The following is a 17208-nucleotide window of genomic DNA, read 5'->3' as shown; positions in this document are numbered from 1 at the left end:
TGCCCGTACGTAAAATATATAAGTGAAATTTAATTTATCTTACTTTTACGACTGTCCGTATGCTTAGCACAAGTCTGCATCACACTGCATACGGAGCGTCTCCCGTTTCATTTAATAGCCAACGTTATACTATAATATGATAAGATCTATGAAAGATAAACTTTTAACTATCCGTATGTAGTGACGATAAAAAGTCTATGTATGCTTTTTTAGAATTAGTTAATAGTAAATTTACATATATTAAAGGCTTTTATCTCGTAGGGGCACATTTTTCTATAAAGTTCATATATTGGTTCTGATGTGTTGAAGATTTTTAGGTCAACTGCAAATTTGGACAAAAGCAACAGCGACTACCGATAGGAGCATAATTAGTTGAGGTTCCATACTAATCGAGGGTTGAGACGAAAAAACATATTTGTACATTCGTAGGAGTTAACGATTGGTGTAATTAAGTATTAATATATATTAAAAGGCTTTTATCTAGGAAGGAGAACTATTACTAATCCCTTTCTCCGTAACGGATAGACGGTAGCTGAAATTATAATCAAAGATTTAAGATATGAGTTTTTTAATTAAAAAAAAAGCTCTGTGCTTGTTGCTGCCCGTCTTCTAGGATTATAAAGATTTGTGAAGAAAACGAAAGAGACAGTATTAAGGCTGGAGGGAAATGGGAAGTAAATAAAGCTCTCGTTAGGCTGTGCGGTTGTAACTGAATCAAAGCGTTACACACAATCCGACGGTCAGCCAACTAGAGCTGTAAATCTAGTTACTTTCATTATAGATATCGTTAGGACATTAAGGGTTTGTTTCTGCATTTAAAAAACGACGCCTTCCAAACACTATAAAAGTGAAGGTAGTTGGAGAATCGAGGAACAGGCCATTTGCGTGTTGGCTGTCGTACGGAACGGTTCTCGTTGTGAGGTCTCGGCGCTATTTGCTGTAGTACTTTTCACAGTACCCACATTTAATTTATTTATGTTACGTGACTAATGGCTGTTTGTTAATTACGAATATTGATTGCACACTATTATTTTTTTCTTAATTTCAAAGTTAAATTTGTAACACTCGATTGTTTTTTTTTTAATTTTGATTCTAAACTTACTACGGCTGTGACATTCGACTATTCAGCAATGGCCACACATATTTTTAAATTATTAGAATATCCTCGACAAATCAGACACAAACACTGGACATATAATTTGAAAAACTAATAGACTTAAAAAAATATATATTACTAATATTAATTTGTTAGGCATTCGAGTAATGATTGGGAGTAAAATTGGGGACGAAATTAAAATAATGACGTGTGCTCATTATATTTATTTATTTAGTTAAAATTGTAAAAAGCGCGTCTTTGATATTATCTTATTTATTTCGCTTGTTCCTGACGTGACTCTGAAAGGAGAGTGTCTTAATTTTAACATATATATATATATATATATTAATTGTTATGTCCAGAATTGTTAAATATATCCCTGTAAATGATTTGAATGAATAGTTTTATTGTTATTTAGTGTATATTGTGCTCCAAATTTAAACTTAATACAAAAATTTTAATTTAATTTTTCGTTGTAAATTATGTTAGTATAAGACCAATGTTATCTTAGATTTTTATTTGTTAATTTTACATTGGGGAATAAGTTTGCGAGTTATGAAAATCTATCGTATTATTTAGATTGACTCTTGTTCATGAATGTTTTTGTTTAGACAATCTTTATATTGATGCGAGTGTTGTGTCGATAGGTGTATGACTTGAAGAATAAAATACACTGTATAGATTAGATTGTTAAAGTTCAAAAATTATGTTACTAAACTAAATTAGGAATAAATAGGCATCAACCTCATTGGGTGGGAGACATGGACGGTTCCGTCGTGATCGTCACGCGGCCGGGCGCGGTGCCCCCCCTCGCAGTCAAAGCGAGGGGCCACGGGTATGTGGCTGCGGTTCGCGGGGAGATTGCCATAGTCGGGGTATATTTCTCCCCGAACCGCGACCTGCCGGCCTTCGAGAGATTTCTCGACTCTCTCGGGCCGGTAGTAGGGCAGTTAGCGCCTCTCCAGGTGGTTGTGATGGGGGACCTCAACGCCAAGTCCACGGCGTGGGGAAACCCCCTCACAACACCCAGAGGAAGGGAACTGGAGGAATGGGCGCTAACTGCCGGGCTGTCCCTACTCAACACGGGGACAGTCCAGACGTGCGTGCGACGGTTGGGAGGTTCAGTGGTGGACGTCTCGTTCGCCACTCCGACCTTCGCACGCAGAGTGGAGGGATGGAGGGTTGAGGCAGGAGTGGAGACGCTTTCGGACCACCGCTACATACGGTTCGAAGTGTCTGCTTCTCCTGCCGGTCGCCGGAGTCCAGCGTCGAATTCCTCATCGCCCCGGGAGAGAAGTAGGTTCCCGCGTTGGGCGCTGTCAAAGCTCAACCGGGAACTTGCTGAAGAAGCGGCCGTTGTCGGCCGCTGGAGCCTCCCGGAGAGTGCGGAGTTGGGGGTGGATGAAGGGGCTAGTCGCTTTGGAGACGTTCTCCAAAACGTCTGCAGAGCGGCGATGCCCCCCGTAGGGCGTCCCCCCCCTCGGGGAGCGGTGTACTGGTGGTCGGACAACATCTCCGACCTCCGGGTCGCCTGCAACGGGGCCAGGAGGGCATACACCCGGAGCAGGCGTCGCCGCCCCCAGGACGAGGAGCGAGATGGCCGGCTGTACAGGATCTACGTGGCGAAAAAGTTGATCCTGCAGCAGGCCATCTGCCGGGCCAAGGAGGCAGCCTGGCTGGAGCTGGTGGAGGGTCTCGACCGAGACCCTTGGGGCCGACCATACAAGCGGGAGCGGAATAAAATCTGCGCCCAGTTGGCCCCCATCACGGAGATGCTCCAGCCGGCTGCTCTGAGGGGGATCGTCGGGGAACTCTTCCCCGACGCTCCTGCGGGATTCACTCCCCCCAGAATGGCCCGGCCGACGCTGGAAGAGGGCGACCGCGTTCCACCGCCCGTCACGGAGTCTGAAATGGAGGCGATTCTGGCTCGCCTCCAGAGTAAGAAGAGCGCACCGGGTCCGGACGGGGTGCACGGGAGAGTTCTCGCTCTCTCCCTGGTGCACCTCGGGGGAGCCCTCAGGGAGCTGTTCGACCTCTGTCTGAGGTCCGGGCAGTTCCCGAGGGCCTGGAAGGAAGGCCGGCTTTGCCTACTCCCAAAAGGCAGCCGGCCACCGGACTCGGCTTCGGCGGTGCGACCGGTGGTTGTGCTGAACGAGGCGGGGAAGGCCCTGGAGAAGATAATGGCTACCCGTCTCGTTCGGCATCTGGAGGAAGGCTCGGGCCCGGGACTGTCAGAGTCCCAGTTCGGGTTCCGAGCCCGCCGGTCGACCGTCGATGCCCTCAAACGCCTGAGGGTGGTGACGGAAGAGGCGGAACGCAGAGGAGAGGTAGTGTTGGCGGTGTCGTTGGACATCGCCAACGCCTTCAACAGCCTCCCACACAGCGCGATACAGGTGGCACTCGAGTACTTCGGAGTGCCCCTGTATCTGAGGAGGCTGATAGGCGACTACCTCTCCCAGAGGAGGGTGGCAGTCGAGAACCGGAGGGGGTTCATAGAGTGGTGGACAGTCGAAAACGGCGTTCCACAGGGTTCGGTCTTGGGACCTGTCCTGTGGAATGTCGGATACGACTGGGTCCTGCGGAGTCGCCTCCTCCCCGGGATGGGTGTCATTTGCTATGCAGATGACACCCTCGTCTTATCCCGGGGACGGAGCTACAAGGAGGCGGCGCGGCTGGCCGAGGTCGGAACTGACCTCGTAATCAGCCGCATAGAGAGGTTGGGGCTTCGGGTCAGAATCGACAAAACCGAAGCCCTTCTCTTCCGCGGGACTGGGCGGAAAGGACCCCCGCCGGGTGCCACCCTCCTCATAGGAGGAGGGAGGGTCAGGGTGAGCCCGACCATGAAATACCTGGGGCTCACCCTTGACGGAGGGTGGACCTTCGTGCCCCATTTCAGGGAGTTGGGGCCGAAGGTCATGAGGATGGCAGGTGCGCTGGGGAAATTCCTCCCGAACCTCGGAGGACCCAGCGCAGCTTGCAGGCGGCTATATTCTGGGGTCTGTCGGAGTATAGCCACGTACGGTGCTCCCGTTTGGGCTGATCGCCCGATGAGCCGCGGGGTCAAGGCCCTACTGCGCTCGGCGCAAAGGGCACCCGCGGTGAGGGTGGTTAGGGGGTATCGTACGGTCTCCTGGGCCGCAGCGACGACTCTTGCCGGCGATCCGCCTTGGGATCTTGTGGCGTCGGTTCTCGCCGAGGTGTTCTCCTACGTCTCGGGTAGGAGGGCTCTCGGAGAGAACCCTTCATCAGAAGAGATCCGGGCGGTTCGCCGGCAGGGGGAGTCACGTCTTATGCGGGAGTGGGAGGAGGACCTGGCGGGGCAGCCGTACGGTAAACGTACAACGGCAGCGCTCCGTCCGGTCCTAGAGCGTTGGATGAGGCGGAAACGCAAACCCCTCACTTTCCGTCTGACGCAGGTCTTCACCGGGCACGGGTGCTTTGGTGATTACTTGTGTCGGACGGCCAGGAGAGAGCCGGGAAGAGGCTGTCATGAGTGCGGCGCTGCGGTGGACTCGGCCCAGCACACCCTCGAGGTGTGCCCGAGATGGGCTGCGCAGCGCCAAGACCTTGTGGCGGCTCTCGGCGGAGTGGACTTGTCGCTTTCGAGTATCGCGGAGAAGATGCTCGAGAGTGACAGGTCCTGGCTGGCGGTGTCCTCCTTCTGTGAGACGGTCATGTCCACGAAGGAGGCATCTGAGCGGGAAAGGGAGGATGCGGCTGATGCACCCTCCCTCCGCAGACGACGGACGGGGGTGCGCCGGAGGCGATATTTGCAACGCCTCCAATAGCGCCCCTGCACTCCGGGCTGGGGTCGGGCTGGTAACCCGGCCCCTGTGAAAGCCCGGCGTCGTCGGGGCGATCCTAATTGCCGGGATCGCCCCCTTTCTCCGAGGGAGTAAGTCCGGTCTTTGCCAGGACCGGCCAGTCGCTGGTGTGCCCTGTTGCTGACAGATCCGGGGTGCACCAACATAGCGGCCGATGGCTTTCGCAGTGGTTTTAGTGAGTAGGGGCCTGCCCAGGCCGAGTCTCACACATCCTCTCCGGTCCCACCAAGGCCGGTTAGACGGCTCGTAAAAAGAGTTTCCCTGCGTCATCAAAAAAAAAAAAAAAAAAAAAAGGAATAAATAGGCATTGAAAGCGAAAGAACAGTTAAAGGAGGTTTTAATGTTAGTAGTTGGGCACACATCTAAATTTTCTTGTCTTCTAGAAGAAGATTGAGATTGTTTGAGAAGTAGAGTATCAAAAACAAAATAGTAGGCTTAAGATGATGCGACAACATAAAGATGCAACAAATTAATAAGTTAATTAAGATTGTCTAAATTTAAACAAGGTCTAAACATTTTTGGTAACTCGTATTTTTATTTACGATTTCGCAATTTATTTAGTCCTTTGATAATATTTTTTTCTCCATATATTTACCCAATAATTTGTTTATCAGGCAACATTGTCGCTTCTGTCAAATCAGCTGCAGTCTGTTCTCTGTGTTCTTTTTCTGTAATTTAAAAAAAGAATGTTTTGAAAAACGGTTATCTTATCTTTTATAACAAAAATTTTTCTGCACAAAACCCGTAATCTAGGGTCTCAATACGATGTTAAAAATTTGTATATAGAAATGCCATTTTTGTGTCTACCAACTAAATAATAAGATAAAAATACACAAAAGACTTTTCATAATCTTTGTCACCCATACAATCATGTTTAAAAATATTATATCGTTTTTATTTTATTTTTTCAGGTGAGACAAATATATATATATATTTTATTTTTTGACCATAAAAAACTATTTCCTACATTAATCATGTACAAACCAAAGGTTTAGTTTCTATGACGATTATACAATTACATGTCACACTTAGTATTTTTCAGTCTAACGACCTAAAGATAACATGCACATCGTACCTATTATTTCAGAATCAGAATATTTTTCTGGTGATTCCTCACAGCTGACTTCGCTCCACATACCAGGTTCCAACACCGTTAATTCCTGGAAAGATATTTACGTATACTTTAATGAAAGAACAAATATCACGACTTATTTACGTTTAAACCCACTTGTTTGCGAATATTTTGTGATTTATTCCTATCTGTCAGAGCGCTAGTTTTTTCCCCCTCAATCCCTTCATTTCCCGTTCGAGGAATATAATCTGAATTACTCACTTCTTCTCGTGCTTCGTTTCCTTCTTCATCATCTGTTACGACAGTCACAGTTTCCCTGTCACCATTATGTTCAGTGAGATTATTTACTTTTACGGAAACATCTACAACTTCTCGATTTTTTTCCTTTATTTCTTCCACGATGTAAATCGGTGTGATTTCTTTGTCAATATATTCTTCTCTTTTCTCTTCTGAGGATATTGTTTTGTCCTTAACTTCTTTGTTACTAAATATCTCATCAGTCATTCCTACCGACGCCTTGTATTCCTCTATCTGTCTCAATGTCCGATCTATTGCTCGTACAAGTTTTTTATTACGTTGACATTCGAGAATATCCGTCTATAAAATATACTACAAATTAATTACACTGGCTATATACATGTATTTCATATGTTTCAGTTTGGAATACCAAAAATATTATTATGTGAGACAAAAGTCTTTGTTATGTAGTTGTAATATAACGATGCACAAGTTAATCGAGAAGTCTTTTGTGAATGTTGCCAAATGCAAGTAGAGTGTAAGCGAGAAAGATAAAATATGTTTGGGTTCGTTGGAAAAGAGCGATTCTCAAGAACTATAAGATGCATTAAAGATTGTTATGTAAATTTCAATGTTAGTAGCGTATAATACAGATGATTTTTATATACATTATTGTCTCAAATGGTTTATTGAATTAAAACTCAAGTACAACATGTGTGAACGCTAAAATCTCTACCTCAGTCATTTCCAGTGTATTAGAACCGCCTTTTAAACCAGGTTTGCTATACGCGGGCTTCGTTTTATCGGGGGATGTAGGTGGTGTGGGAAGAGGAGGGCTATATACTACCCTTCTCCCAACTATTGTCTTGTAGTGCGGTATGAGACCATTCACAATGATTTCTTCATGCATGCTGTCTGGACTGATCGAGCAATCTCTCTGGATGAAAGGAGATTCTTCAGGCATATCTGTTTCCAATCTAAATACGTATTCGTCGGTCAAAGGAGTAGGAGGTACGAGTGGTGGTGAAGATATAGAGCCATTTGTAATCGCTCCTTCGATATCAGTTCGAAGTGTTAGTTTGTCTCTTAATAAAGATTTTTTTGATACGTCTTCTATTATTTCAGCTGAATATTGCATCGCTCCAGATTCCTCATAGGCTTCTAAAGATGCATCTGCAGCTACGTGTAATTCTGAATCATGTAAGCCTAGGTCTAGGTGTTGGTATGTTTCCGTTGAAAAAATTTCCTCCGCCGATGATTGATTTAGCCTTGAACTGTAACTGGCTTGTTCCTTTCGTTGCATACTGGCTTCTGATGAATCAGCTAGGGCCATCTGAAGTGATGAATCTTGTTTTTGTGCTGATTTTATAGATTTGCTCGATTTAACTTGTTTAGTTCCACTTGAAGATGACTGAGATGTGACCTGTGTTAAGCCTTGGTTGAACATTGCTTTTTCTTCCATATGTCCATCAGCTGAATGTTGGATGGAAAGTTTGTAACTAGCATCATGACCCGAAGCCTCAGCAGATAATTGAGGGCTTGTTAATGTCACATTAATATCAGTTGACGCACCAGCTACGAATCCACTCTGTAGTGACTTTTGTTTAGATTGATTAATAGATTCCTCCGCTGCCATAGCTTTCTTTAGAGAAAGTTGGAAGCTAGCCTCATTGCTGATGGCTTCGGCATCCAAGTCTTGAGCTATTTCAATTGACGATGTTTTAATTTTAGAACTCATACCAGTTACAACATTACTAGCTTGCAGTGATTTATTCTCCGAATGACTCATTACGGATTGTTTGCCCGCCATTGCTTTCTTTAGAGAAAGTTTATAGCTAGCTTCGTTACTGAGAGCTGCTGCGGATAAGTCTTGAGCTATTTCCACTGACGACTGATTTGTTTCAGATGACACGCCTAATTCGTTTATACCAAATCGTACTCGTTTGTGACTCGTTCCATTTGCCAATGATTTTTCTTGCATAGCGGCTTGTCTTTGCTTCAATATTTTTCGATTAACGTTCAAATTTTGAGTATCCGCAGAAATGTCCTGAGATACTAAACCGATATGAGTAGAAGCTTTGGTTCTCTGTGTTTCAGATGTATTGACAGACGTATCTTGAATTTCGATTAATTTTTTATCTAAATATAAATTTTCAACTTCTTCAATTTCCTCAATATCTTCAGAATCCGCGTCAATAGTACTTTCGATTGCTAGAGTGTAACTTGTGTCAGCACTCTCTATTTGATTCCTTTGGGCCTTGATTTTAAACAAAGCATCTTCAGAAACACCAGGTCCTATAATATAAGGATGTTCCAGTTCTGCTTCAAGTGAAAACATATATTCCTCAATCACTGGAGTCGCTGGTGTTGTTGGTTTGACATGCTCATTTCTATATTTGTGCTTGCTAAGTTTGAAATTCTGGTGTAAATTTACTTCTTTTATTTCCGCTTCTCTTCTCTTTAACTTCTCTATCCCGAGATTTGCTTGAACATTACTTTCTTTATATTCGAAGTTCTCCTTCTTAACTTCGGCAACAGCTAGTACTTCTTGAACTGCTGTAGCTGTGGACTCGATGATGGCCACATTGGCTTTATTGCTAAGTTGCTTAGACTTTTGAGTATCATTTTCAACAACCTCCAACGTTATTACTGATTCTTGTTCTAAGGGTGTTATGGCTTTTAGTACTAAGCTCGCTTCCATTGCTTTATCTTTCAATTCGAAGATTTTATTTTCAGCCTCATTTACATGAACTTCAGTCACTTGCGCAACCGATTGAGCTGTTTGCTCAAGCTTGGTCTGTGTTTGCCTCTCTTCTGGTCCTTGTAAAGTAAGTGTTTTACATGACATATCTTTAAAAGTTTCTTCTGTTTCAACAGCCTTATGTTCTTCAAAAGTAAAGCTTGCTTGTTGATTTTTCGTTCTCCTTGCTTCTAATATATTCTTTGAGGATTCGGTAACTGTAGTTGCTGAAACTTCTGCAACAGATAATCTTGATAGCTCGATCGATTCTCTTGACTTCTTTTCGTCAAGTGATTTTAACTTTAATTGTGATTCTTTCGCTTCCTCAGATGAAACAAGGCTTACTTCTGCAGTTTTGAATTCCGACACTCCTATTTTAGCTTTCTGATTTTTCGTTGCTTTAACTTCAAATTCATTTCTAGATTCTTGTGGTAAAATTGTTATTGTTTCTGCTACAGCTAAAGTAGGTTTTTCAATGAGTGTTTGAGATTGTTTTTCTTTTACTTGTATTTCTGATTCTGTAACAGTATGCTTTGTAGCTTCTAATACTGCTGTAGTTTGTTCAACGCTGGCTGCTGTTGCCTCAACGACTTTTAAACTAGCCGCACGACTGACGCTCTCAGTTTTTTCACGTATATCACCTTCAGTAACTTCTAGGGTTGTTATTGTTTCTTGTTCTATCGGCTTTATAGAACTAAATTTAATATTTGCTTCCTTTCTTGGGACTTTAGGTGCTATAGGAATAGGAATTCCAGCTTCAGTAAGATGAACTTCAGTTTTTTGGGCAACGGATTGGACTGTTTCTTCCATTGCTGTTTTAATTTGTTTGGTTTCTGTGTCTGGTATTGTAATTTTTTGATACGTTAGATCGGCAAGAGCTACTTCCGTGGTTTCTATAGCCTTATATTCAGTAACTTCAACATGAGCTTGTTGATTTTTAATTTTCTCCACTTCTGATATATGTTTTGAAGATTCCGAAATATTTGTTGTTAAAATTTCGGCTACTCCCAAATTTGACGGTTCGACATTGGCTATAGATTCCTGTTTGTTTACTTTTTCTAAATTCAATTCTGGTTGTTTTGATTCTTCAGGTTGTACAACAAAAGAATCAGCTGCCTTTAATTCCAATATTGAAATGTTAGCTTTATGATTTATTAATACAGGGACTTCAAGCTCAGCTTTCGCTTCTCCTGTCGTCGTAGACTCAACTTGAGCAATAGTCAAATAAGGAGTTACAACTGAAGTTACGGATCGTTTCTCATCTAATTTTTCACATTCTAAGTTTGAAAATTTTGGTTCTTCCGATTGAACCAAAATAGTTTCAACAGCTTTTATGTCAACGACATCCAAAGATGGCTTACATTCTTCTATTTTAGCTACTTCTAATATTTCATCCTTAGGCCCACTAGGCACAATTGCTGTCGTCTCAGCTACGGTTAAAAGAACTTCTTCTGTCAATACTTTTTGATCATTTTTAGAAATTGAGGGCACAACAAGACTTTTTGACGACTCGACAATAGTCGTTGCTAAAGTTTCTGGCACAGACAAATTGATCGATTCAATATTTGTTTTTGTACGCCGTTCTGCAAGCTGTTCAGATTTAATTTCCACTTGTTTTGATTCTTCTGGCTGAACAACTGTAGTTTCAGCAACCTTTAAATCTACTATTTTCAATTCAGCTTCCAGGGTCTTCAACTCGGGTACATTTAAATCGCCTTTCCCTTCATCAGGTATCGTAGAAATTACTTGAGCTACTGTTAAATGTGGTTCCTCAGATGAAGTTATACCTTGTTTTTCTTCAACTTTAAAATCATCCAACTTTTCACATTTTGGTTCTTGTGCTTGTATCATAATAGTCTCTGCAGATCTTATTCCTATAATGTCAATGGAGGGCTTACATTCTGTTATCTTAGGTATTTCAAGAGGCTTGTCTTTTGGACCACTCGGTACAACTGTAGTGACTTCGGCAACCTTCAAAGCAATTCCTTCCATTGAAATTTGTTGTTCATTTTTAAGAATTTTAGTCGTTTCCAAACTATCTACAATTTCGTTGGAAGTCTCAACAGTTGTTGTTGCTAAAATTTCTGGTACAGTTAAATTTGATAATTCTATATTTGTTTTTGGATGCTCTGTTACCAACTGTTCCGGTTTAAATGCTGTCTGTTTTGATTCTTCAGAATTAACAACGAGGGTCTCAGCAGCTTTTAAATTTAGTATTTTTACTTCAGCTTGTTGAGTTTTAACTTCAGGAACGTTTAGTGCACCTTTCATTTCTTCAGGCAACATAGTAGTTACTTCAACTACCATCAGACTAGGTGGTTCTATCGATGGATTAGGTTGAAAGCCTATTGGCTCTTTTAGAATTATCTCATTTTGTTCGCCTTCTTCGGGTTCCACTATCATTGTTTCCGCTGCTTTGAAATCTAGCACCTTTATTTCAGCCTTTTCATTCTTGATATCTGAAATTTCAAATTCTTCCCGAGGTTCTTCAGATATTATGGAACACACTTCTGCTAAAACGAGAGAGGGTACTTCGTTTCCTCTACCAGATTGTTCTTCTGCTAGTTTTACAAATTCTAAATTGTTAGCTATAGTTTCTTCCAAGCAAACTGTTGTAGTTTCTATTGCTCTATTTGCTTCGAAGTCAACGGATGGCGTAATTTCCGTTATTTTCGGAACGTAAAAAGTTTCATCTTTAGGCTCATCTGGTAAAACTGTCATAATTTCTGCTACCGTTAATGGAGCCGTTGAAATTGTTGCAATCGGTTGTTTTTCTACAATTGGAGGCACTTCCAGACTTTTGAATTGTGGTTCCACTGAGGAAGTAATAATAGTTTCAACAGCTCCTAATTCATTCACTCCTACGTGAACTTGTTGCGTTTTTATTTGAGTTTCTTCTATTAATTGCTTGGGTTCTTCCGGTAGGACTGTAAAGGTTTCAGGTACGGTTAAATATTTATTTTCAACTTCAATGATTGGCTGTTTTTCTTCTGTTTTTGGTGTCTCAATAGTATGCGTAGGTTCCTGGAAATCAACTACCGAATTCTCAATGGCTTTCAGTTCTGTAAATTTGATATCAGCATTTTTTTCTGCTATTTTAATTACTTCAATATCCGTTTTAGATTCTTTCTGATCCTCCGTTAGAGATATTTCTGTGATTTCCGCTATTGATCTTGTGTCTTCTATCTGGACTGTAGACCTTTCCTCAATTAAATCGGTTACATGTACACCTTGATTTGCATTTTCATCTGTTATTATTTCTGTGATTTCCACTACCGATTTCGTGGGTTGCTCTAAAGACGGATATATTTTTTGGCTCATTAGAGTTGTAGCTACAAAATATTGTTTAAATTCTTCGGTGGTGACATCGTTACTTTGAACTACTAAATTAAAAGGCTCCACAATGGTTTGGGCTTCTTTTGCATATGATTTATTCGCAGCGATTTGGACAAAAGGTTCTAGAACCTCGCTTATCTTTTTCGCGGCAACTTTAATGGAAGCTTCCTCTAAACCAGTTTCAATTTTTTGTATGTCGCTTGTCTCTTCGTATTTTTCTTTGAGTGTTACTTCTTTAGTTTCAGGTATTAAAATTGTTTTTTCAAGAGACGACGTTGTTGTATCTTTAATAATTCTGTCTAGTTCTAGCGTTTCAGTTTCAAGACGTTCCGATTTCGTTGAACTATCAGTTATAACTTTTTCTTCAAATATAGCATCCTTATTTGTGTAAACGTGAGACTCCACAATGGCGACATAAGTTAAATTATCGCCTTCCACTTTTGTCTCATAGACATACGGTTTTGATTCTGTCCTTGATATAGATTCAGAAGTACGTTTTTCTGACTTTATTTCTTTTATTTCATATGACTGAGTTTTTGTTTCAACGAAGTCTTCAACAACCTTTCTTCTGCCAGTGTCTGTATCGCTGCGAGTGCCACTATAAAACGAATCGTCACCTCTCGTTTTACTTCGGGACTCACTATGTGTCCTAAAAACCTGTTCAAATTCATCCCGAGTATGTTCTTCGCAACCTGTTCTCTTCTGAAATTCAGATATCACAAGGTCCATTTTATCTGTTAAATCAGCTGGTAGGCCTCCTTCTATTTGTGCTATTTTCGCCCCTGTCAGTTTACCTTTTCGTATTAATTCTCCTTCGCTTACATGTGAATCGTAGTCATACTTATATTTACTCAAGCCCTGTCCTTCATCATTATAACTCTCCCAGCTTTTATTATCTCGATCTTCCCTGTCTTCTTTCGCAACATCTTTTTGTTTACTCTTTGTGTACTCTGTTTGAGTCACATATGTTACTGGTTGTTTCAATATAATCTTGGACAGCGCGATCATTATATTAGTTAATTGCAAAAAGAAAGTTGTTAGTAGCTTCAGTCTTGAATTAACATGCATAGCGTCAACCTTTTCTTTAATATTTGGTATAGTTTGTAGTCCGATTGAAAATACTCGTCGTTTTGCTTCCGAGTCCTTGAAATTTTCATCTTTATTAATAGCTTTTGATATTACACTACTTTTCTTATATACTTTTACAGGTTCATTAAGTTCGATATTTTCTTTTTTGAACGCTTCAGATCTTCTATTGACGGTACCCGATTCTATCGCTTCCTGTATGTCTTGTTTGGTACGTAGTTGTCTTTCCTCAACACTTCTTTCAATTCGACTATCAATATTTTCAAACTTTTTAATTTCGTCAGATACATTTACCTTATATTGCTCTTCGATAGATTCCTTTTGAATGTTTACTTCATTAAATTTGACGTCAAAATCTTTTATTACATTCGATACAGATAAGTTATTTTTTTCTGACAGTAGTTCATTTTTAATATTTTCTTTGGCCTCACTCGCAACAGTTACTGCCCTATTTATACTGTCACTGACAATTTCTAACGCCCTTTCCTTGATAACTTTCAAATATGTAGCCTCATTCTGTTCGAAGGATATACATGGATCTTGTTTCATGGCTCTTTCTTGATCGAGTTTAGATTCCGTTGTGAAATCACTGATAATGTTATGAATTTTTTCTGATATATCATTTTCTCCGAAATCTTCTTTTATTATTTGCTTGAGATCAAATCTGACCGCTTTCTTTCCATTAATTCTACACAATCTGACCCGTTTTCCATCAGGGTCGTATTGTTCAGAAATAGGCAGCTTGAATTTTCCCTCTGGAGGTATTTCGTCAAGATTGACCAGTAAAGGTAAGTTACCGACATCAGGCTCTATGCTCAACCTATCTACAGGTTGCACACGTGTACCTAAGTCCGTCTGATAACACTCGATTATCTCCTTCTTTTCCCGTTGAATATTCTCTTGTCCATTTACATTTCCTAACTCATCAGGGTCTATTGGAACGTAAATTACTTCTGTGTCGTCAAGCACCGGGTCGTATAAGCCACTGGAATTTGAAATAATTTCATTTGTTCATTAAAACATATAACACTTAAGTAGTGAAGCCTTATTTGCAAAAATCTATCACAAAAACACGAAAACCATCAAATCTTACCACAGTTTATTTGAACAACGCACATATTCTCGTAATTTTCAAAATAATATTATAATTTACTTACTGATTTCTGTAGGTCAGATAGAATCTCATTTCGTCGAGAGTGGCGCGATGAATGCAAATAAGATGGACGTGGGATGTCCCAATATTGATACTGAATTAGATTATTAGTCAAAACAGGGTTCCGCACTTGCACATGTCAGTCAAACAACTTGCATTTTATTCTTAAATTAATGACATTTGTAACAAATACTAAATATAATTAATTTATTACAGGTATTTTATTCCGACGAAATGTTATTGAAGTTAGAAGATATTTTAAATGTTGGGTTAAATAGTCGTAAATTAAGAGACGGTCAGAGTGATTACAGCATATAAGTAACATAGCTTTAACGAGCATGGTAATGTTGGTCATAGCTAATATAGCCTGCATCTGAATGCAATTTTTGTACATTTTAATATATACAGAATTTTAAGAACATTCTTATTTATTGGAAACAATAAAGGATATCTTATTTATAGTACTTTAAATGAAAAATAGGTTTATTTTTATTTATCATTAATATCCATGAAATAGAAAAAAACAATTTACAATAGCAAAAACAAAAATTATAACGATAAACATTAATTCAAAAATGAAATCGCTTTTACAGACGTCTGTTGTTTTTTTTATACAAAAATTACCCTGTTTATTCCTATACAACTAACTAAGAGTTGTATGACAACAGAGACACGAAACTTCAGCATTCAACGGATCCACCGTGCGGGTGGCGGGTCCATCGTTGTAGGGAGAGGAGCTTCAACAGTGCCTGGGACTTGCGACCCAGGTGCAGGTCTAAGTGGCCCCTATCCAATGCAAGCCAAGCCAAGTCAAAGCTCCTCTCTCTACCAAAAAAAAAGAACCTACTAGGGCTGCCCTCGAAGTACGTTCCAAGAGTGAATTGATATTAGTTCTGGACAGGCCCAGGTCTTTTAGTATCTTGATATACCTTACAATTTTATTCGTAATAATATAATTTAAATTATTTTATTGTACTGAACCCGTCACCAAAAATATATACGAACTGTCAATGGTAGGAAGTTGGCTGCACTCGTCACGTCGGACCATTGATTGACATATTATTTTTGTTCTGAGGTGATAAAATGTGTTCCTATAAACTTGACATACAGATCTTTATTGTTTATCAGTTACAACCTTCAGCTTCTTTGTTCCTGAACCTAACTTGGCTTAACAAGAATTACTTTGGGGTAGATTATCAAACTCTTGACATTAGTTACGTTGTTTGGAAGCCGCTGGAGGTATTCTGATGAAAATCAATAAAAAAATTGTATTAACATTCGTGAGTGATAAGTCTTTTATAACGTGATATGTATATTATAGTCTGAGTACGAGTTACGGTCTTTAACCAAAATACTGACAGTTTCAAAGTTTTTCTTTAGATATTTTTAATAATAATAATTATAATTATACCTTTGAAACATTTTTTTCATATCGTTAAAACTTCTAATTCTATAGTATTTTTTTTAAATAAAATTATTCTTATATCTGAAATACTTATAATTGCAAGTAAGCAATGCGAGTAAATACGTAACTAGCAATAAATATGCAAGTAGAATTCAAAATTAATCTAACCGATTGAAGCGCAAACAAGTGTTCTGATTCTATCAGACGGAAACATTCAGTTTAAGATAATTTTTTTACTAACCAACATTAGTTTTCATATACTTTTTCATAATTAGAATATATATATGGATATATTATTGAATTATATCAAAGATATTGATTTTATTTTGATAATACAAATACCAATAGGTTTAATAAAACCTCCGACGAAAGGAAACTCCTTAAAACCAATTCGAAATAATTTTAATAACTCCACGTTTAATAACAACAACTTTACGCTAAAAAACATCAACACAAATAAAGAGTATTGTGTTCTCCATTCTACACGACACTGGCAGAATATACTGTGCAAGTCTGTGCACGGATGCAGGTCATATAAAAAAAAAAAAACGTAAAACATAACCACTATCTGTGATGTCGGATTATTCACGTTCAGGTTAAAAATCAAATATTTAATGAGCTGGCAACAGTTCAAGTCATGTTGGCCTTACAGTCATTGTCAATACTTGGCACTGGTTGTTGTAGTGGAACTTATGACGCGTACTATCAGACATCCAAAACGCGATAGTCCGTATGTTTTATAATATGCGAGAGTTGATGAGCGGAAAACAAAATGTCCTAAGGAAATCTAGACCTAGACTATGGAATACAAAGCATTTAGTACGGTATATACACCCACTAAGCGTATCATAGCCAAGACTCACTCGTGTCCTCATAAGATATAGGCGCGGTAGTTTGAGAACGTATTTATAGGGTAGGTTATGATAATGATAATGATGTTTGTTGCTGATTTACACAAAAACTACTTCACACATTTTGATGTAATTTAGCCGTGAGGTTGTATAGATGACGCAATAAGACAAAGGCTGTAATTTATCTTGAAATTTCATGTACTTAACTAGGATCATGGCACAATAATTGTATGTTACGTGAAGTTATGTAACGCTGACTACAGATGTCGCTACCGGGTGATTAGCATATATATTGTTTTAATGCTCTCTGAATTCAATACAGTGTCGTCACGTGGACAAAGTCGCGGGAAAAACTAAGTAAACTATAAATTTATTCGTTCATTCGTAGCCGTGGAAGGAGCGTAAGAT

General features: G+C 40.0%; 1 protein-coding gene across 1 annotated transcript; it reads right to left on the bottom strand.

Annotated features, from left to right (window-relative positions):
• Window positions 1-1305: 1305 nt before the first annotated feature.
• LOC116778474 (uncharacterized) lies at window positions 1306-14617 on the bottom strand. Its single transcript, XM_032672483.2, has 6 exons — window positions 14549-14617; window positions 6966-14376; window positions 6254-6589; window positions 5996-6080; window positions 5516-5588; window positions 1306-1395 (listed from the first exon to the last, which is right to left on the bottom strand). The coding sequence occupies exons 1-6, from the start codon at window positions 14575-14577 to the stop codon at window positions 1332-1334; spliced, it is 7998 nt and encodes a 2665-aa protein (XP_032528374.2). The 5' UTR covers window positions 14578-14617; the 3' UTR covers window positions 1306-1331.
• Window positions 14618-17208: the final 2591 nt, after the last annotated feature.

This window comes from Danaus plexippus, chromosome 31 (assembly GCF_018135715.1).
Source record: "Danaus plexippus chromosome 31, MEX_DaPlex, whole genome shotgun sequence".
NCBI lineage: Eukaryota > Metazoa > Arthropoda > Insecta > Lepidoptera > Nymphalidae > Danaus > Danaus plexippus.
This window is presented reverse-complemented; position numbering and strand designations above follow the sequence as displayed.